General features: G+C 36.7%; 1 protein-coding gene across 10 annotated transcripts in view; it reads right to left on the bottom strand.

The window, feature by feature from the left end:
• PKHD1 (PKHD1 ciliary IPT domain containing fibrocystin/polyductin) overlaps positions 1 to 22,122 on the bottom strand; it is a 448,592-nt gene that overhangs the window by 57,223 nt on the left and 369,247 nt on the right. Inside the window, exon 61 of one of the 10 annotated variants that reach the window (XM_079147499.1) lies at positions 1,501 to 5,828. The exons of 8 other annotated variants lie outside the window; for them this stretch is intronic. In XM_079147499.1, the coding sequence (XP_079003625.1) occupies positions 5,806 to 5,828 (23 nt within the window). In that variant the 3' untranslated portion in view covers positions 1,501 to 5,805. Of the gene's footprint in view, positions 1 to 1,500; positions 5,829 to 17,605; positions 17,947 to 22,122 lie in introns of those variants that run through there. One more of the 10 variants, XM_079147503.1, reaches the window with a different exon arrangement.

The raw sequence follows: 22,122 nt of genomic DNA, 5'->3' as shown, positions 1-22,122 counted from the left end.
CTTTTTTCTTTTTCTTTTTTTATCATCAGGAAACCTAGCATGAAGAAAGATTGTGTTTAAGTCCTCATTCAACATTTGGACTGAAACTTTTCCCTCTCTAAACACAAATTTCCCTTACAGGATTCATCCCAATATGTGCTTCATTTAATATCTGAGAATCAAGCTTTTCTGTCGAAACTCTTTGAAAGACTATTTCTATGAATCTCTGCAAATTTGCCTTCTTTGCTGTTGTGTTTATAAAGATGAAATTTCCCACAGGGCAGTGGTGAACTCCTGTAATTCCAGCGGCTTGGGAGGCTGAGGCAGGAGGATTGCAGGTTCAAAGTCAGCCTTGGCAAGGCCCCAAGCAACTTAGCAAGACCCTGGCTAAAAGAACAAAAAAGGGCTGGGGATGTTGCTCACTGGTTAAGCACCTATGGGGTCAATCTCTGGTACTAAAGAAAAGAAAAGGAAAGGAAGGGAAGGGAAGGGAGGGGAGGGGAGGGGAGGGAAGGAAATTTTCCTTAATACAGTACATCCAAAAATTATTGAAGTAATCAGAGGGAGATATTTTCATAAGCCCAGAATTGGCATGCTAAAGTCTTTCAGAATGAGTTCTCACATTTGGGCTTCGACAGTTTAAATATGGGAGAAACATGCATACAGATGGCTGCATTTGCTCATTTTGCTATGTAAGATCTTTCCTTTTGAAGGAAAAATAAACAGATCTGTTTTCTGGCAGAACATGGTCCTTCAACCTCACAGAAGGGCCAGTTAAGTAACAGACTGCAGCTGATGCTGCTCTTTGGAAACAGAGAAATGGAGACATGAGAGCCTCATGCTTTGTGCTCCTGGTAGAAGACAAAGCCAAGGAGAATCTTGCCAAGAGAAGTGCTGTGATCTGATGAACAGAGACACGTCTACAGTGTGAATTCCAACTTAGTTTCTTCATACTCCTTGTGACCTTTGACAACTGACAGGTCATTGTCCACCTCAGTTTCCTTATCATGTACACAGAGCAATCTGTTTAGATACCTATCTAGCATGAGGAGATTGCGTAACAATTAATTGTACAGATATGTGAGAAACGTGGTGGGAGGAAAGTGGATGGAAAGAGGAGGCCATCATCACCAAGCAGTCTACTCACTAAGGGTAATAAGTAGGCATCAGGAGGGAGAATGGTTGGAAACATGGGAAAATCAACCAGAAGCTGCTTAGTCAGTTCTACAAATCAGCCATCAGGATTCTTACAAATCTCCCTGTTAGAATTCTTACCAATCGGGTGCTGGGCCAGGGGACTGCAAGCAAGTTATTCCCAAGTTATCTTTTAATTTTTATGACTCTTCCTGAAACCTGGTACATCACATCTGAGCAAGATATATGTTTTAAAGACAATTCAAAAATCAATTTTGAGCAACAAAACATAGCCAGATTACAGAGATGCACCATTGGCACTGAATATTTAGAGACAGAATAATTTATTTCTAACAAAGGATTTAGACAAATTATAAAGCAAAACAGTAATGGGAATTGTAAGAACAGTACTAAAAGATTTATCTACAGATACTAATCAAACAATAAACATAATATGCAATCTCAAAATGGAAGAGAATATTTAAGCAAAATTTTTGTTATACTCAACCACTAATAAGAGTGAAAAATAATAAGCATCTGTGTACTATGGTCATATAGGACTACTTCAAGATGCTCTCTTCAATTTTTATGAAACCTGATATAGACTCAAGAAATCAATAGTCACCATGGACATTATCTTCTAACCTTAGATATTTTATAAATTCTCGGTGACAGGGAAGGGAAAACAGAAAAGAATGTCATTTTCTAGCCTCACCACTATATAGTTTTGATATTTTAAAAACATTATTTTAACACTATTTTCGAGCATTTGCCATTATTCTGACAGTGAGCTAGATTTTGGGAATGTGGTGGTTAAAAATAAAGGAGAGACACCATACTTGCCTTCAGGAAGGAAGCTTAATTAAAGTCACATTTATAGAAAAAAATTTGCCTTTGCTTTTTGCAACATTAAGCTCAGGAACAATTTGAGGGCAGACATCAGCCTTGCTCATCTTAGCACTCAAAGATTTCCCGTACATTCACTCCAGTACCTGATGCACACAGCAAAGGGAATAAACACCAAAATTTCCTGAGTGTATGCTATGTGACAGGTACTGTGAGAGTTATCAAAACATGAGTCATATTTTACTTAATTATCACAACTTACTGAGAGGTATGTTCTTTTGTAAATTTTTTTATTTTTTTATTTTTACAGATTGAGTTTTGATTCATTGTACACAAATGGGATACATCGTTTCATTTCTAAAGTTGTACATGATGTAGATTCATACCCTAAGAGGTATGTTCTTATTGCTTCCATTTTCCAAATGAAAATGTTGGACTTCCCAGGTGCAGTGGCACATGCCTGTAAGCCCAGCAACTCTGGAGGCAGAGGCAGGAGGATCAGGAGTTCAAAAGCCAGCCTCAGCAACCTAGTGAGGCCCTAAGCAACTTAGTGAGACCCTGTCTTTAAACAAAATATAAAAAGGACTGGGTATGTGGCTCAGTATTTAACTCCCCCTGTGTTTAATCCTGATACAAAGGAAAAAAAAAAAAAAAAAAAAGCACTGGACTTCAAGGACCCCAAGATGTCAAACTTAGAAGTTAGAAGCAGCCTAGCTCCCTGAGTCACCACCAGGATGACAGCTGCCAGGAAAACCACTTCACCTTCCCCAGCCAGAGATGTTAGTGAAAGAGTTTTTCTTTCATTAAACTACGGAGATGTGGGGATTATTTGTTAGCTGGAGTTAATAACCCTAGCTCATACATTATGCCTGTTTTATGTGAATAAATGAAGTAAAATTTTTAAAGTGAATAAGTATAGAAAGACAAAGATCAAATACTGCCAAGGTGCCCTTTAGTTGAGCAGCGATGCTAAGAGGCAAAGATAGGTGTCCTGACTTTCTGACCGAGGCTACCTCTACCATTTAAGGAGGCTCCAAGAGCATCTGCAGGGCATTATCACCCTCACTCTGTGTCCTTGGAAGTTCATTATAAAGTGGCTACAGATGAGCTTTGCCCTTCTAGGCGTTCTCTACTTGGCGACCTGCTCAAAACTAATTTGAGAGCCCTTAGAGACTGCTAAGGATTCAGAGCTTCATTAAGGTCTCAAGCGCTCGAGCAGCGTATTGCACACCAAGAAACCAGCTTAGAAGCTACGAGCAGCTCATTTGAACTTAAAAAACAACTTGGTAAAAGGGCAAGAGCATATTTGTAGTTCCTAAGGGACAGTTCATGTGCTTTCCATTGGACCTGCTCTGTGTCAAAGGCCAATTTCCATCCATTATAATATACTAAGTTAGTTATATGAATATTTTGTTTAGAAAAATTCGCACACTGAGTCAAGAGCAAAATTGGACCATATCCATCACTGGGGAGTTGATCATTCCACCAACTACAAAATTCTTTTTGCTCAAATGCAAGGCTGATTTCCCCTGAAATACAGGATTTTCCAGATAAAACCAGCCACTGGTCTTTCAAGAATGGTTTTCGAGGTTAATAGGAGCTGCCTCCTGGGAAAATACTGCACCCCATAATGCATTTGGCTGAATCATTGGTGTCATTCAAATGGATAGGGGTAAGAGTGGGAGAATTCCTTCCTGTCCTCTGAGACGATCATTTTATACCCCAAAGCTTCAACCTCGTTTTTCTTAACTTAGGGCATAATTACAATGTTATTATTGGTCATAAAATTAACCAGATTTTCCTCTCTTTTCTTTTCCTCTTCATCATTTGACTCCCTGACCTTCCTCAGTAGAGAAGTCTATGGGCTGATTACACGCTAAGTGCACAAGTATTTCCTTTTATTTGTCTTAAATTTTCCCACTATTAATTTCATTGAAAGCATACTTGTTCTCATATTATAAAACAGGGTAAAGAAAAAAGAAGAAAGAATTTTTTACTGTTTTGAAACTGAAAATATATGTTTGCATCTCCCAATGCTTCTATGACTGTTCACTTTTGTTATCTCCCACCCAGGAGTCCTAACTGCATTTACACTGACCTGTGCATAGTTGGACTTTTAACTGAAGGCCCTTTCCCAATTACTTCCCTGTATTTCATTTTACTATCTTCCCAAGCAAGCTATTCTTGTTCATCAACAAGAGTTGATGTCTTCCAGTGACAGTGACCTCAGTGTTGTCCTAGGAACTATTACCAGGTCATGTTAGGACCTGGCAGGAAAAGTGTTCAAGGGGAAATCAATGGCAGGTGAAACAGTGGCTTGGAATGATGACTGTGATATGGTTTCAGATCCTGACTTGCAACTGCATAGTTGGGTGTCTATTTATTTAAGCATGATGAGACTCAATTTAGTCATCTGTAAAATGAAAAATAAAAAGAAGGTACTATCTTTTATGTTGTTGTTATTAACACAGGAATGTCATTAGCAGGAGTTAACATTATTAGTTTAGATATTAGGAGTAGAGGTGTCCCTCAGTGGTAGAACACTTACCTAGTATGTGTGAGGCCCTGGGTTTAATCCCTGGCACTGCATATGCAAACAAAAGTATACATATGTTGAAAGGTTTTGGTGGTATGGTGTGAGGGCTGGCAGATATGTCAGACGCTGAACAAAACTCACTATCAAGAGAACATGGCTGAACTTCCTATAAAGACATCCTGCCCCAATAGCACTTCTGTAAAACTTTTGATGTTGCTGCCTTACCCAGAATTCCATGGAAGTTCCATTCACCCATCCACATCCAATACTCCCTAAGCTTCTAAAAAGATTTTTCCAAAGCTCTTTCTGTGCTGATTGCTGGCTGAAAGAATTCATTCTATAATTTACTTTCAAATCAACAGTGTTGTCATAGATGGATGGCAGGTTTGGCTAACCCCATCTAAATTCGACTTGGTCTGAATGTAGAATGGCACTCCTGATTCAGGATGAAAAAATTTATGAATCATTGAGTCATGCTCCCCAGGTAAAGAAGAATGATTGCCCTTCTGATTTGTATGTTCAATGGATTATACTTTATGATCTTTAAAACCACACCAAATGCTTTGTCAGGGACCAGGGCACTTTACTTGTGACCTGCATCTTCTGCTACTTCCTTTCCCAGTCACTTTGCTCAGTCCACTCTGACCTCCTGGCTGCTTCTCAAACACTTCGGGTATGTATCCCACTGTGGGCCCCCGCCAAGGCAGATTTCTCTGTTCTTCTCCCAGATGTCCAAGTGACTCACTCCTTCTTCTACTTGACTTGAATGTCTCCTTCTTAGCAAGGTCAACTCTGATCAGTCTGTGTATGCACATATGTTATGACCTCCTATACTGCTCTACATTTTTTTCTTTTGTTCAGAGTACTTACGACTTGCTAACATTAGCTAACATATTTATTATGTGTAATACTTGGTCTTTCTCTCCTCAACAAGGGAAGCTCCATGAGGGCAGGGGTCTTCAACTAGTTTCCACAATTGGGAACCCCAATTACTGCCTAGAAAAATAGCAGGCACACAACAGATCATCAGTAAATATATATTAAATTGAATAAGCTTAACACATCCATTTCTTTCCACTAATAATGCCCATATTTTTCTGCTTTGCTCAGTCAGTCTGAAAGTTAAGATGAATCTATGATCTACTTGTTCATAGCTAACCTTCTTTTATGCATGGAAATAGATACTACTGTTTCCAGTACCCCACTCTGACAAACAGAGAAATGAATGAAACATAAGCTAAGATAATCACTAAGTTAGGCTTATCAATTTATTGAGATTACCTGAAAAAAAGAGTAACTGAAGATGAAGACTAGGGAATGATTTCAACAAGAACTGGAAGATAAAAGGAGAAAAAGAAAACTTTACATTTGCTTGGAACCTTTTAATATCTTAGACAATAATTTGAATTTCTGTTATGGTACATTAATAATAAATCTTTTTATGTTACAGACATATACATTATATATGGATATTAGCAAAACAATGAAAAATAGTACCTTTATTTCTATTTTACAAATGACTAAACTGAAGTTCTTATTGGTTAAATAAACATGGACACCCAGCTGTGGGGTTGCAAGTCAGGATGTAAAACTGTCGCAGCCACCATCATTTCATGCTCTTGGCTACCATTTCAGCAGCCATCATTTGCCTTTCACAACAACAGTGAAAAAACAGTATAAGGAGTGATAGTTACATATGCTGAAGAGAAATGCAATTTTCATACAGTTTATTTAGAACTTGACTCAAACTACAATGAATTAACCAACACTAGGGGCCTCCTGACACCTGTAACCAATGTTCTGGCTGTGATATGCTGTTCTGTGTGTTGTCGATAAAAATTCTCACACAACAAATAGGTTCATGAATGAATACACCAGTTAAGGTTTAACACTACAATCTTCAAAGTGATCTTGAAATTATTTTCATATTTTCAAACCATGTGCATTAATAATTGAAACATTTCAAATTAGAATATAGAAAGAATGACTAAACTCTCAGACTGCACTCCACAAATAGTATTGCCTTGAGGTCTATCCATTTGAATTAACCAAAAAATACCACTAATTAACTAGACTTAAGCAAGGGCTGGTGCTAGGCAATGTGACCTTTCTATGTCACATGTCACCTGGATTACACTTTCTCTCTGATGTACATGTCATTGGTCACAGTAGGTTTCTAGGATTTGACACCATGAATTTATTTGATGAAGTGTGCAGGAAGAGATCAGTTTGTTAATTTCTAAGCACAATCCTGAGCCATATTATACTATAATGATGTTGCCTTCACTGGGCATATCAAGAGTTGGTTGTTTCAAGGACAAAATGATATGGTTTATTAAACACAACCCCATATTTGGGACAAGAAGACCTGAGTTCTACCAGCAGTTTTGCTAAAATTCACTGTTTTTAAACAAGTTGCCTTAGCTCTTATAGTGTCAGACTCACCATTTGAAAAATGAGATTAAGTAAGTTATCATTGAGATTCCTTTCAACCCTCACCACCAAAAGGATTTTACCTCTACTACATCACCAAGCTAGTACACATTCTTGTGGCCAGACCCTGGTCTTTTCATTTCTCAGGATCCCTCCATCTCCAGCATCCTAAACAAAATCCGTCTCGTCAAACAAACCTCTTGGGTTTTGTGTCTCTGTGTTTATGTTCTTATTGTGTCCGTTCCTTGACTCCAATGACTTTGATCTTCATTCTCTTGGTCTCTCTCTGCTCCTTTCTTGATGGTTACTTCCTTCTTCATCCCTCCCCTGGCCTTTCCATCAGTATTCCCAGCCCCACCAACCTCTCATCCTGCCTTTGACCATGTCTTCATTAAAAGTCTCCTGCACTTGACAAAGCTGTGCATCTAATCCTTTTCCTTGGAAAGTTTAAGAATTCTGTAGACAATCACATAATTACACACACACACACACATACACACACACAAAACACAAATTGCTTTGAGGACACCAAAACTACAGATTCCCTTTGACTTATGATGGAGTTATGTCCTTATAAGCCTATTGTAACTTCAAAATATCACAAGTCGAAAATGCATTTAACATACCTCATCTACTGAACTGCACAGCTTAGCAACACAGCATGCTGTCCAGCACTGATCCTTTCCACTCCTGACTGGAAGCTGTGGCTCCCTGCAGCAACCTACCCTCACAAGAGAGTATCCTATTGCACATCACTAGCCTGGGAAAAGATCAAAATTCAAAGTGCAGATCCAATGGAATGCACACGGATTTTGCACTAAGAAAACATTGAAAAATTATAAGTGGAACCACTATAAATTGGGGATTATCTGCACTTTATTCTCATCTCAATTTCTTATTCACAAACCACACCACAAACAAACAAACAAACAACACTTGAGAACACTAGAGATTATTGACACTTTCTCCTTATGACCTTCCATGTCTAGAGTGATCACATAATTTATTGTCTAACCTACACACTTGGGGATGTGAGTGTTCTTGTTGTCATTCTGGGACAGCATGTACACCCTTGGACTGTGCTGGGTGGAGCAGATGTATAGTCACATCACTTCTGACTTATAGAAGGCAATGCACAGCCCACTGTCTCTGAAGAGATGTCCTCACTCACAGCTTTCCTACTGGCAATAATTTCTTGGCTTCTTCCAATAGCACTGACTCTGGAGGACTGGAATTCTGCTAGAAACTTTGAATAACAACAAGCTCAAAGAAAACAAGCTAGCCAAAATTTTAAACATAAAATGAAGAATAAAAGAACAAGTTTTAAGGTTCTAAGTCTATTATAACCAACGGCAAGTAGATGAAGCTGAAGAAAAATGGACTTAAAAGTATTTAGTAATATTTCTTTAAATCAGCAGGATTTAAAGAACAGAGACCTCACTTCTTAGATTCTTTTCTATAAAACCCGCAGTTTAATCTCATTGAAAACACTCATCTTGTTAAATAAACATTATCTAATGAACAAAGGATTTTCACAAAATCCTTTCATATCTTGTTATTCTGAAGTATAAATTAAAGCTTTTAACTTGTATTTATAATGCAACCTCAATCTCAACCTTTTAGCCCCTCACCATAGTATTTAATCCTGTTATTTCTGAAACATGAAGACCAAATTGCCAAAAGAAAATGGAGGAAAGTGAGAAGGGAAAGAAGAAGGGGGACAGGGAGGAAGAAAAGGAAAAACCTTAAAGTCCAGAGGTCTGTTAAGTTGGTGGTATTCAAGACCAATCAGTTCATCTAAGCTGTTTTTAAGGTGCATTTTTAGAGCTGTGCAGCTTAAAGCAATGCTGCATGCACTGAGTCTCAGAAATTGACACTCTTGCCATGCTGAGAACATTTTCTTCAAAGGTTTTGAAAATGAAAACTGATGACTATCCCCTATCATTGATTTAAAATAATAACAACATGAGTATATGCAACTATGTTTAGGAAGCATATCAATTATAAATCTCCTGGTTTTGTAAAGGCAATAAGATGGATAAAAAAATTCTTGATGCAACAATGAAATTCTAGAATGAAAATCTTAATCACTTTCCTGCCTTATTTTCTTGTATCTGTTGTACACCTGGATGTGAAGAGCAGAAGTAAGACAGCAAAAGCCCAAAGTGAAATTATGAAGTAGAAACGGTTTGCCTTTGATGGTCCTTTTGGTTCTTGAAGAAACTTTGCCCATTTGGGGGGCTGAAAAAACAACAACAACAAAACTACCCTCTCTTCCTTTGAAGAAAGAATCTTATTTGAATTTCAATGAAAACGTGTTTAATAAGCTAGCAGCCCCGGTTTGCCTTTACAAGTTTGAACTTTTAAAATGTCTCTGGTTGTGGATTTAAAAGGAATTATAAGCACCAACTTTCAAGCCATGCTGTGAATTTTAGAAAGGAGTCTTTCCTGTGTCTATAAACCCATTAACACTTAAAATGCTAGTGTGAAATCAGTTCTACTTTAAGCATTTGGCAACAATGGGTAGACACAAAGTCACTGGAAAATGGTAACTGGTCTGTGGACATTATATGCATCATTGATCCCCTGAAGAGAAGGAAATGGGGCAGAAGCTTCTAGAAGATTACTCTTTAGGACAGCAAAGCAAGATTCATGACTGCCATCATGAACACCACCCAATTAAGCAAATTCTGTCCAAACATCCAGAAAGGGATTCTCTATAGTCCTAAACCAAGATCTAAGATACTCGACCCTTTCTCCTTTGTACTGTTTCTGGAATGACCCATGTTATAATCTTCTCCTGGTCCAAAGCTCTTATCCTATTATTTCCCATCTCAATACAATGAGTTTAAAGATTCAGAATTCAGAGGGAGAGGAACAAAACAACTGGATTTAATGCTCCCAAACCTTCACATTTAGTCATACAGCAGTTAATGAAAGGATTCCTGTACTAGAAGACTGGCAGTGAAACCCAAGAGTCCTACATAGCCCTGGAGAACTGTGGGTAGGAGCAAGAGAGCCCTGCCCATGGGCATGAGCTCCAGAAATGTCATGTTTTCTATCGTGGGAGATGAGGAAAAGCTGATGAACAACCCTTAAAAATTAACTCTAACGGAGAAGAGAGGAAAACAATATTCAGTCTCAGGTTAAAAATGATACTAGTAATAGTCCTTTTAATGAGCTGCTTTGCATGTGTGCCTAATGAAACACACTGTGAAATAATTGTAACACATATCATGAGATTTGGTTTAGATTAACATTTATTTGCAATTTGCTTGATTACAATAATGAATACTTTTCCCCTATGCCCTGAGTCTGTATTGAGAAGTTGCTTGTGAAAATCTTGTCAATACAGAATCTGCACCTACTATGTTTATTAAGGATCTGTGCTCAGTACTGAAACATTCTTTCCACTCTAGAGCATCCCTACCTCAACACTTCTGACATACTCAACTGGGTCACACTTGGCTGCAGTGAGCTGCCCAGTGTATTACAAGACATTTGGCCCATTCCTGAGCTCTATCTACCACATGTCAATAAACACACCCAGCCCAGTTGTGGCAACCACAGATGCCTCCAGGCATGGCCCAATGCCCCCTTTGGAGGGCAAAAGTTATCCTAGTCACTACTGTAGAAAGATTCTTCACAAGCCCTTAAGCCTAAGGCTCATATGGCCTGTTTGCCTGCTTACCAATTTAAAACTTCAACTAGAACTCTGCTTATAAACAATAACAACTACTACAGTATTCTCATTTAGCAGGTTACCTAAATTCAGACTGTGGTCATTTGCAAAAAGGTTTGTCTCCTACCACATTTTTTTTTTTCCTGATTCTACAAAATCCTCATTAAGACTTTGAAAATCCTTAATAAATTACTGTCACCCTAAAATAATACTTATACCACATTGACCTAGGAGCAAGGAAGGCAGAAGTATCCCATCATATTAACCAATTAAACTGTCCCACTCTTAGAAATCAAAGCAATGTATGAGAAGAATATAGAAGAACTTTATAAAGATTTATCAATTATCAATTATTTAGAAACAACCTTGAGACCACTAAACAGCCCTGTAAAGCTACATTATGAATATGAAGAGGCTGATTTTCTTTTTCTTTTTAATAAAATAGAGACTTCTAGAAGTGTAAAAGCTATTAGAGTCAATGGAATTTTTATCTTGTAGCCTGGTTGTAGAGTATAAAAATCAAATCCTTGAAAATTAGACCAAGTGTATCACAATATTCCTTATCATTTGTGAGTTAATCAATTTCATCAAATGGTTAAAAACAAAAATATATTTAAAAATATAAAATAACTTAGCTGAGCTATATTATTTATCTTCTGCCCAGATTTTTCACCTACCGCTCAACAATGACAATCAACACTATGTGAAACACTGGTCAAATACTTTATAAGAAAGAGTTAAATGTCCCTCAAAAGCATCAGATAATTACCTAAGCCAGAAGCAAGATGTTAGACTAGGCAAACTAATGATCTGATCTAGGATGGTAATTCCCATGGTTCCTAAGGAGCACAAGCATCAATCATTTAATAAATATGTGGTTTCCATTGGACTCCAGAGTAGGAGAAAAAAAATCTCAGCAGTGAGAAAATTGCCCAAGTTTTCCTGGTATATCAATATGTATGTCCCTTAGAGCAAGTCTATTTCTAAGATAACACATTTCTAATCTTTCTTTCAAATGCTATTATATTAATTAATGCCAGAGTAAGTACCAGGGGGGAAAATCCAAATAACTGGACAATAAAGTGATAGAGATTTAAATAAGATCCACAACTCGGCTTTTTGAACAAGTATATGCAAGTTTCCTTTTGATCATAACTGTTTTATTTTATTTTAAAAAATTATAATATTTCTGACTTTTTTCAGTTTTCCACCTCTCAGATAACTGTGCATGGCTTCCAAAATCCATGGTCTCAGTTATGCGGTGCAAAGAAGACACATCAGCCTGAAGTCTGGCTTAGATGGTTAAACAATTACTGAATGCTCATAAACTGAGAGATTTTTTGTTTAAGTGTCATATGGTAGATTTTTTTTCTTTTAGTGTACAGTTCTATGGAGTTCAACAAATGTATAGATTCATGTAACTACACCCCAAGTCAGGACATAAAACAATTCCCTCACCTCCCAAAATCCCCTTGCATCACCCCTCGGAATACCATATTTCACTCCAAAATTGTCACAGGTTTTATGCCAAAGAATAATTTTTTTGTGCAAAAGGGTGGGGGGCAACCATTATGTGAAGCCTTTTTTCTAAAGTGCTGGTATTACTTAAAAATTCTTCATTTATTACTAAACTATATTTGGTGCAAGATTAGAATGCACAGAGTTTTCAAGAACGTACAAAGGTGATGATTACACAGTGAAATATGGTGATAGCTCCATCGTGCCATAACCTCTGGCAACCACAAATCGTTTTACTATTACTGTATCTTTACCTTTTCCAGAATGTGATGTAACTGGAATCACACCAATGTGTAGCCTTTTTATATTGTACTCTCTCACTTTGCATGTCTTTGAGAATTATCCAATTTTGCACATGTATCAAGAGCTTGTTCCTTTTCACTTTGGAATACTGGTGAACTGTGCAAACACAGTTTATCAATACTTGATGAGGGGCACACAGTTCGATTCCAGTTTTTGACTGTCATAAAATGAAACTGCTGTAGACATTCATCTACAGCCTTCTCCTTGAACATAATTTTCCATTTTTCTTCTGTAAATGATCTGGAGTATAATTTCTTGGGCATAGGTTATATACATACATATGTATATATACACATATTTATACATATATATACATATATATAATTTCATATATATACATATATATATATATATATATATATATATATAACTTCATGAGAGATTTCCAAAACCCTTTGCCAGAGTTAATGTACAGTTTTGCACTCCTATCAGTAAGGCGTAAGAGTTCTAGTTGCTCTACTCCCTCACCAGCACTTAGTACTCTAGACCAACAATTTTAACCCAAGAATGCTAGAATGACTTGATTAGAACAGATGTCTGTCAACTGCTGTAAGATAGGACACACTTATTATAAAGCAGTTACCAACCCAACTGGGAAATAGCATTATTTTATTTCACAATAAGTTGTTTTGCAAAAGATCCTTTAATATCAAAAATTTGAACGAATAAAGTGTTTATTCAGTTCTAAAAGATCCTCTAAAATTGTATTATATATTTTGTTAAAAGGAGTTGTAATGGACACGAACTATGTGGTTAATACTTTTCATATCTCTGTTAATCATAAAATTGTGCCCCATGTTTTAGAGACTTTTATCAAGGACCATAGCCATGTTCATTAAATCTGGAGAGTGATAGTATTCTGAGAATAGTAGTGAATAGGACACATTGGGTCGTTGTCCTCATGAGGCACAGTGTGTGTGTGTGTGTGTTTTCAAATGATAGTGATCAATTACATGAGAATTTATTCATTCCATGTATAGGCTTAGGGTATATTACCTGCAGCTGTTTTCAGGAGAACTTGGCATTGTCTTGATCAATTCCAAGTACTCATTCATTCAGAGCATAAATAAAAAATCATAATGGTATTTTAATTCTGATTTCATAGAAAACAATGAAATTTTCAGATGTTTCTGAGAAATTAGTACAAATTAGAAATGAAATAAAATATACAAATTTTAATAACTGAACAAAAACCCTCACTTCCAAGATTCTAGAAAAATTGTTCCAGAAGGCAGACAGAAGGAAAACTATGAAAAATACTAAAAATATCAAAAATTTTGATAAATGGAAAGAGCTCCACTCTGACTTCTTTCTCTGAAAACTCACTCTTGTTCAGATTTCTAGCTTTCTAGCTTCTCAGCTCCCTATTAAGGCTTATACCAGGGTTCCCCTGCTGTCATTCCTTGGGATAGATGCTTTACTGCCCCTAGAGCCTATCTGCAGATGCCCAGTGGAAAGCCAGAGACTGTTAAAGACTGGATCTGTCCCCATCTCAGGATCCCAATCCATTGCATCCATCCCTCATCTCTGTCACTCAGAAGGGAAATCTGATATAAATAGCTCGTTTGTGATACACTAAGGAGGGGGTAATAGGCCATCATCCTTCTATGCTTGTGCACTTAACATTGCTTCCTTTGGTAAAAGGCAGCCCATTACCTGAAAGCCCTGTGAAATTTGCAAGGAATTGAAAACCTCATGCTTATACAAAAGGCTGAGTCAGTTCCTGGGAGTTAAGCAAGTAACTCAAGAATTCAACTGCTAACAAGCTTCTTCAGAAATGAAGCTGCCTGAACATAATCAGTTCACCCTAATTGAATGCATACAGTTTTATTACATAACTGATGGTTTTAAACCTCCAGACAATTAGTTTGTCGAACAGAGGTTAAATTCTTGACTGGTTTGCTCAAGCTAAATTTAGGCAGGATTTACAACACAACTTGCCTCATCCAGGCAGCCGAATATGCACATTGTCTTTAAAAAGTGAGATTAGTTTAGACATCCCTGTAACCAAAAGGAAAAAGAAAAGTTTCATTAAGATATTAGTCTTAAATACCCAAGACTTTAACTCTGTGTTATATTTTACCCTCTGAAATTTCCTTTGTTATATAGTTAGCTGAATTTTTTATGGTTAGTATTACTGGTAAGGATGCATTTGAAATTATTAAGATAAAACTAAGCAAAAATCAGATTATTTGTCCTAGATAATAATCTAAAGGAACCCCTTAAGCTGGATTCACAGCCCGTCAGTCATTCATAGATTTCACCAACTTCTTTTTTCCTTTTGCTTTTTGTTTGTTTTTGTGGTTCTGAGGATAGAACCAGGGTCTTGCACATGCTTGGCAAGCACTCCACCAACTGAGTGATAGACACCCCAGACCATATTTCACCAACTTCTAATACTCGGCAAAGATTAAAGTCTGTCTGAAGTTTCCACCATTAATTTCTGAGCATATTTCTTATAGTCCAACAAAGTCATTTAAAATAATCTTCATTTTAAATAGTTTTGTTTACATTGCATTTTCAAGATTTCATTAATTAAAATTCTGGAGGGATAAAGCAGTCTTTTTCCTAAAACTACTCAGCTAAAGAAATAAACAAACTTGCCAGTTTTTATTAAGCATCTATTATGCATTCCATCTTATGCTAAAAAAAATTGGATATAAAAAAAAGGATTAGACAAGCCGTGCCTGAGGGTGCCACCTGCAATTCCAGGCATGTGGGGCTGAGACAGAAAGGTTGCATATTCAAGGTCAGTCTGGGCAACTTAGAGGCAGACTATCTCAAAAGGAAATAAAATGAACTGGGGATGTGTCTCAGGGGCAGAGCACTTGCCTAGCACACATGACACTGGATTCAATCCCCAATAGCAAAAAATGAAAAAAAAAAAAAAAAAAAAAAAAAAAAAAAACAGACTAGTTATAGATGTTACATAAAATTCATGATTTTAAAATCCAAGTTAGTATTAAAATATTGTATAAGGGAAATTTTTACATACTAATTAGTTCTTCAAATCAATATGAATTTATATGAGTATTTTATAGAGCAAGAATCAACAAACCTTTCCTCTAAGTGACCAGATGGTATTTTAGGTTTTGTGGATCAAGAGGCAAAATCAAGGATATTATGTACAAACATGTATAGTAAAAAAAGAAAATTTCCACCATTTTTTATTTATGGAATTTAAAACTTATATCAGATTTCTCATATCTCAGTGTAATCAGCAGATTTGTTATATATTTATCTTATAGGAACTCAAGAAAAAATAGAGAATTCAAATGTACCAAATTTTTTCTGGGACTGAAAACCCCAAAACTCCATTTTTCTTTCTCCCCCCCCCTCCCCCCCCCCATACTTGAGTTCAACTAAATGGTGTTAAATTTTCCAGGAATCTGTGCTGGGTAAAGACACAAAGACAAATAGATCCCTGCTCTCAAATTGCTAAAATCCCAAAGAAGAAAAACAAAGAACAAACATTGCATGAAATATGTACAATGATTAATGTGTATACATGGTGCTCCATAAACATTTGATAAAGTGCTAGGTTACATAGATACATGTCTTCTGTATGCACTGTTGAAGGTTTTTCTAAATACTTATAATTCTTCCCTGGTTCTTGGATTACTTAATTTAAGAATGGCTGTGTTGCTACTGCATGACTGTTCAGATACGTCTTCATTATACAGATGTATAGCACTGGGTATTCCAGGTGATTTTGACTATATCAGAAGGCACAATGAGGACATAGTAAAGACATATTTTATTTATGTTTTACTACAACAATCACAATTTATTTTCTTTTTTCTTGACAATTAAGATTCTGATAATTTGAGGGTCCCAGTTAATGGGATATTTTTCCCCTAGCATTTTCAAGAATTAAAACAGATTGACAAGTACAAATAAACAAAACCCGATATTATTCAAAGTAATCTTTTTAAATTCTTTTTTAAAATTATATGTTTATTTTTCTATTTTTTACAGGCTGCATTTTGAGTCATTGACACAAATGGGGTACATCATTTCATTTCTATGGTTGTGCACGATGTAGATTCATACCATTCATGTAATCATACATGTAACATAGGGTAATGATATCTGTCTCAGTCCATGATTTTTCGTACTCCCCTGCCCTCATATCCTTCTACATAATCTAAAGTTCCTCCATTCTTCTCTCACTCCCCACCCCACCTCCATTATATATCATCCTCCACTTATCAGGGAAAACATTCGGCCTTTGATTTTTTGGGATTGGCTTATTTCACTTAACATGATATTCTCCAACTCCAACCATTTACCTTCAAATGCCATAGTTTTATTCTTCTTTATGGCTGAATAATATTCCATTGTGTATATATATATATATATATCACAATTTCTTTATCCACTCATCAATTGAAGGACATCTAGGTTGGTTGCACAACCTAGCTATTGTGAATTGAGCTGCTATGAACATTGATGTGACTGTGTTACTGTAGTATACTAATTTTAAGTTCTCTGGGTATAAACTGAGGAGTGGAATAACTGGGTCAAAAGGTGGGTCCAATTCCAAGTTTTCTGTGGATTCTCCACACTGCTTTCCAGAGTGGCTGCACCAATTTGCAACTCCACCACAATGTAAAAGTGTGCCTTTTTCCCCACATCCATGCCAACATCTATTATTGTTTGTGTTCTTGATAATAGCCATTCTAATTAGAATAAGATAAAATCTTAAGAGTTGTTTTAATTTACATTTCTCTAATTACTAGAGATGTTGAACACTTTTTCATATATTTATTAATTGCCTACATGTCTTCTGTAAAGTGTTGTCCAGTTCCTTGGCCCATTTATTGTTTGGGTTCTGTGTATTTTTGGTGTAAATTTTTGTAAGTTCTTTATGAATTTTGGAGATAAGTGCTCTATCTGAAGTGCATGTGGAAAAGATTTTCTCCCACTCTGTATGTAGGTTCTTTTTTCACATTATTGATTGTATCCTTTGCTGAAAAAAGGCTTTTTAGTTTGAGTTCATCCCATTTATTGTTTCTTGCTTTGATTTCTTGGGTTTTGGAAGTCTTGTGAGGAAGTGTGATTCTAAGCCAACATAATGAAGATTCGGGCCTACTTTATCGTCTATTTGGTGCAGGGTCTCTAGTCTAATTCCTAAGTCCTTGATCCATTTTGAGTTTTGTGCCGGGTGAGAGATAGAGGCTTAATTTCATTTTACTGCATATGAATTTCTAGTTTTCCCAGCGCCATTTGTTGAACAGGCTATTTTATCTCCATTGCGTGTTTTTGGCTCCTTTGTCTAATATGAAGTGACTGTATTTATGTGGGTTCATCTCTGTGTCTTCTATTCTGTACCATTGGTCTGCTTGTCTATTTTGGTGCCAATACCATGCCATTTTTGTTACTATGGCTCTGTAGTATAATTGAAGGTCTGGTATTGTGATATGTCCTGCTTCATTTTTTCTGCTCAGGATTGTTTTGGCTATTCGAGGTCTCTTATTCTTCCAGACGAAGTTCATGATTGCTTTGTCCATTTCTATGAGGAATGTCATTGAGATTTTAATTGGAATTGCATTGAATCTGTATAGCACCATTGGTGGAATGACCATTTTGAAAATGTTAATTCTGCCTACCCAAGAACATGGGAGATCTTTACATCTTCTAAGGTTTTCTTCAATTTCTTTCTTTAGTGTTCTGTAGTTTTCATTGTAGAGGTCTTTCTCCTCTTTTATTAGATTGATTCCCAAGTATTTTTTTTTTGTTGTTGTTGTTGTTTTTTGTTTTTGAGGCTATTGTGAATGGAGTGGTTTTCCTAATTTCTCTTTCAAGGATTCATCCCTTATGAATAGAAATGCATTAGATTTATGAGTATTGATTTTATATCCTACTACTTTCCTGAATTCATTTATGAGTTCTAGAAGTTTTCAGGTAGAGGTTTTTGGATCCTCTAAATATAGAATCATGTCATTGGCAAATAGTGACAGCTTGAGTTCTTCTTTTCCTATTTGTATCCCTTTAATTTCTTTGGTCTGTCTATTTGCTCTGGCTAGTGTTTAAAGGATGATGTTGAACAGAAGTGGTGAAAGAGGGCATCCCTGCCTTGTTCCAGTTTTTAGAGGGAATGCTTTCAGTTTTTCTCTATTAAGAATGATGTTGGCTGTGGGCTTAGCATAGATAGCCTTTACAATATTGGGGTATATTCCTACTCTTGCAATTTTTTTCTAGTGGCTTAAGCATGAAGGGGCGCTGTATATCATCAAACACTTTCTCAGCATCTATTGAAATGATCATATGATTCTTAACTTTAAGTCTATTGATGTGATGAATTACATTTATTGATTTCTGGATGTTGAGCCAACCTTGCATCCCTGGGATAAACCTACTTGATCAAGGTGCACTATCTTTTTAATATATTTTTGTATGTGATTTACCAGTATTTTGTAAGGATCTTTACATCTATGTTCATAAGGAATATTGGTCTAAAGTTTTCTTTCCTTGATGAGTCTTTGTCTGGTTTTGGTATCAGAGTTATACTAGCCTCATAGAATGAGTTTGGAAGGGTTCCCTCCTTTTCTATATCCTGAAATATTTTGAGGAGTACTAGTAATAGTTCTTCTTTAAAGGTCTTATAGAATTCGACTGAGAATCCATCTGGTCCTGGGCTTTTCTTGGTTGGTGGGCTTTTGATGGCTTCTTCTACTTCAGTGCTTTAAAATGATCTGTTTAGATTGTTTACGTCTTCCTGATTCAGTTTGGGAGGATTATATGTTTCTAAAAATTTGTCAATGTCTTTGACGTTTTCTATTTTGTTGGAGTATAGTTTTCAAAGTAGCTTCTAATTTTGTTGTGTATTTCAGTGGTGTCTGTTGTGATTTTTCCTTTTTCATCATGAATTCTAGTAATTTGAGTTTTCTCTCTCCTTCGCTTCGTTGGTGTGGCTAAGGGTTTATCAATTTTGTTTACTTTTTCGAAGATCCAACTTTTTGTTTTGACAAGTACAACAAATAAGCAATACCCCATATTATTCAATGTAATCTTAAGCCAGAATAAAGATAGAATATAACTCTAATATTATTATTAATGTTTTTGTTTTTCTACAGAGGGCACCATGTAATAAGCAAATAAATACCAAAGCCACACTTTTTTATATGAATTTAAAAAGAAACCCCACTCTCAGTTTTCTCCCTACCAAGGAGCTCTGTGTGAACTATGACCTAAAATACAGCACCATGCCTGACTTATGGACTACAAAGAAATTTGGACCCATTTTTCTTTGGCTATGAATCAGATAATGACCACAGCATCTCCCTGTTTCATACCAAAAGGTTGCAGATGTCTACCTTTTTTTGTTTTAATTCCTGGAAAGTTCAACTGGCAATAAATACACATACAAGTAAAGATGCTGTACTATTTCTGAGGCAATGCAGGCTGTTTACATCTCTGCTTGATACCTTCTCAAAAGGTTGTTTCTACCTCACTGTCACACCAGCCATGCCAACACTGAAGGGAAGCAGTAATCAGATGAGAAAGACCACATCCGAATTAGTGACTACTAATTTGGAAGACTGGGTAAAAGGTGGACTGTTGAAGACAGGGCAATTGCAAACAGCCAGAATGGAGATGTTGGGTAAATAGGTTGTTGAATATTTAGGTCTGGGGCTGGGGTGTTAGTCAGGGTAGAGTTGAGAGTTGAGAGTCCAGCACAGATCTGTGAGTCAAAGGTCAGGGCATTAATAAGATTCAGAGAGGAAAGAGGAGAAGGAAAAGGTGGTTAATGACAAGAACTCAGAGAACACTAACATTTAAGATAAGGGTATAAGAGGATTCAAGTGGAGAACCTGAGAAAGAGGGAAAGGCTGGGCTAGTTTTGGCTCCCAAATTTCTCTTTTAAAAAAGAAATTTGATCAGGTCAAAGAAATATTTGAAGATTTGTGTGTGTGGTACTACATATAAGAATTGAGCAAACTCAATTGTCCATATCAAAGGCCAGGAGGGCTGCTGATAGACATGTCCCCAGCCTAGTCCACCTTTCAGTTACCCTAGTACTGATATAGAAGAAGAAACAGGAGATTGCAGTGCCTTAGAAATTAGAGGAGGAGGTGGAATTTTAGAAACAGGAGGTGGACTCAGTGTCAAATTCCCCAAAGATCACATAAATAAGGGCAAAATCATTTAGCTGATTTGGCAATAGTTAATATTTTACAGTGCAGTTTCAGTGGAGTAATGAGGAAGAAACCACAGAGCAGTGAGAAGAGATTGAGAAGCAAGGAAGAGTCTACAAAGGCAATTACTCTTTGAAAAATTTGCCTATGAAGAGATGACAGTTGTGACAGTAGCCCCAAGGGATGTCAGGTCAAAGAGTCACAAAAGTAGTTTGAGACCCAAGTAGAAACTCTGTCTTGGAGCTACTCCTCAGAGCCTGATGTTATACACCTGCAAAGCCAGCAGCACAAACCGAGGCTACCCTTCTCTGGGAAATGTCTCTCCCATAGGGTCCCATTTCCATCTAAAAGTCCACTATGAAAGACTCATTTAGTTGGGCCTTAAAGGCTTTTTACTGGCAGCAGTTTTCTATTAAAGTGCAAATATCCAAGTAACAACTGGAAATGAGACGAGGACTGGTGCTTGAAGTTGAAAGGGAAAGTGAGATGGCAAATACAAAAAAAAAAAAAATATATATATATATATATATTCCTTATTACCTGATTCATGGTTTTGCCTGAGCTGGCCCTAAATTCAATCATTAGTGATAATAAAAAATGATGTGTTCAGATATGGTCAGAAAAGGAGAGTTCTGATTAATTACTGATATTGACCAGTTGAAGTTACCATTTATGCTTTATACACAGAAAGGCATCATACACAGACTTTCAATTTCTAAGAATAAAAAATTCAACTTAAATTTAATACTAACATGGATTCAAATTAAATCTATTAAGGTGATACAGGAGGCAGTTACAAATGTTAAATGCCCCAGGGCTACACTTACAGGAATCAATTGTAATTTTCCCCTAGAATTTACAATAACAGAAGGATGGAAGTGGGGAAATCTTAGTCTCATAGTGATTCCTAGGTGACTTTCCTCCCTGGAAATTTCTTCAGCAATTGAAACAACTCTCTGGTGACTATGCTTGTAGTATTTGCTATGATTCCATCTCAATTCTTTTTCTTCTCCTCATAGGCCTACATATATTGCAGGCAGCTCAGTCACAATTTATGGATGCCCAATCTCTGCGTGCCTCCTTGTGCATGTGAACAACTGGAAATAATGCCTCAACCTATCAGAGACACTGCACCTTCTAGAGGGTACTTCCTTTCTACTTAAAATTGAGCATACTTTCCCATTCCTCTCAAAGACAACTTTACAGACACCATCTCTAATTTTTACCTCACTGCAGAATCAGTTCATGGTAGGAAACTGGTGTCATGACTGGTAAAGTAAGGGAGATAAAAAGGGGAAACAGGAGAAAGAGCAGGTGGAAGAAGAGCCAATGAACATGAGAAACAATTATCTACCCAATCAATCACTCATAGTCTCTGTCCCACTGCCACGCCTATCCATTCCTGCTTTTTCCTATAGTCCAATCCCAGGTAAAACTCTTATAATGAAATGTCTGGCTTTGGGGAATATACTTGCATCTGGCAAGTGGAGATCTCTCTTTGTTTCCTGTTGATTATCATGTGAGCTGCTTCCCTCCTTCACACTCTTCCA

Source organism: Sciurus vulgaris, assembly GCF_902686455.1.
Source record: "Sciurus vulgaris genome assembly, chromosome: 7".
Taxonomy (NCBI): domain Eukaryota; kingdom Metazoa; phylum Chordata; class Mammalia; order Rodentia; family Sciuridae; genus Sciurus; species Sciurus vulgaris.
The sequence above is the reverse complement of the archived record's forward strand: the minus strand, read 5'-3'. Positions and strand labels throughout refer to the sequence as shown.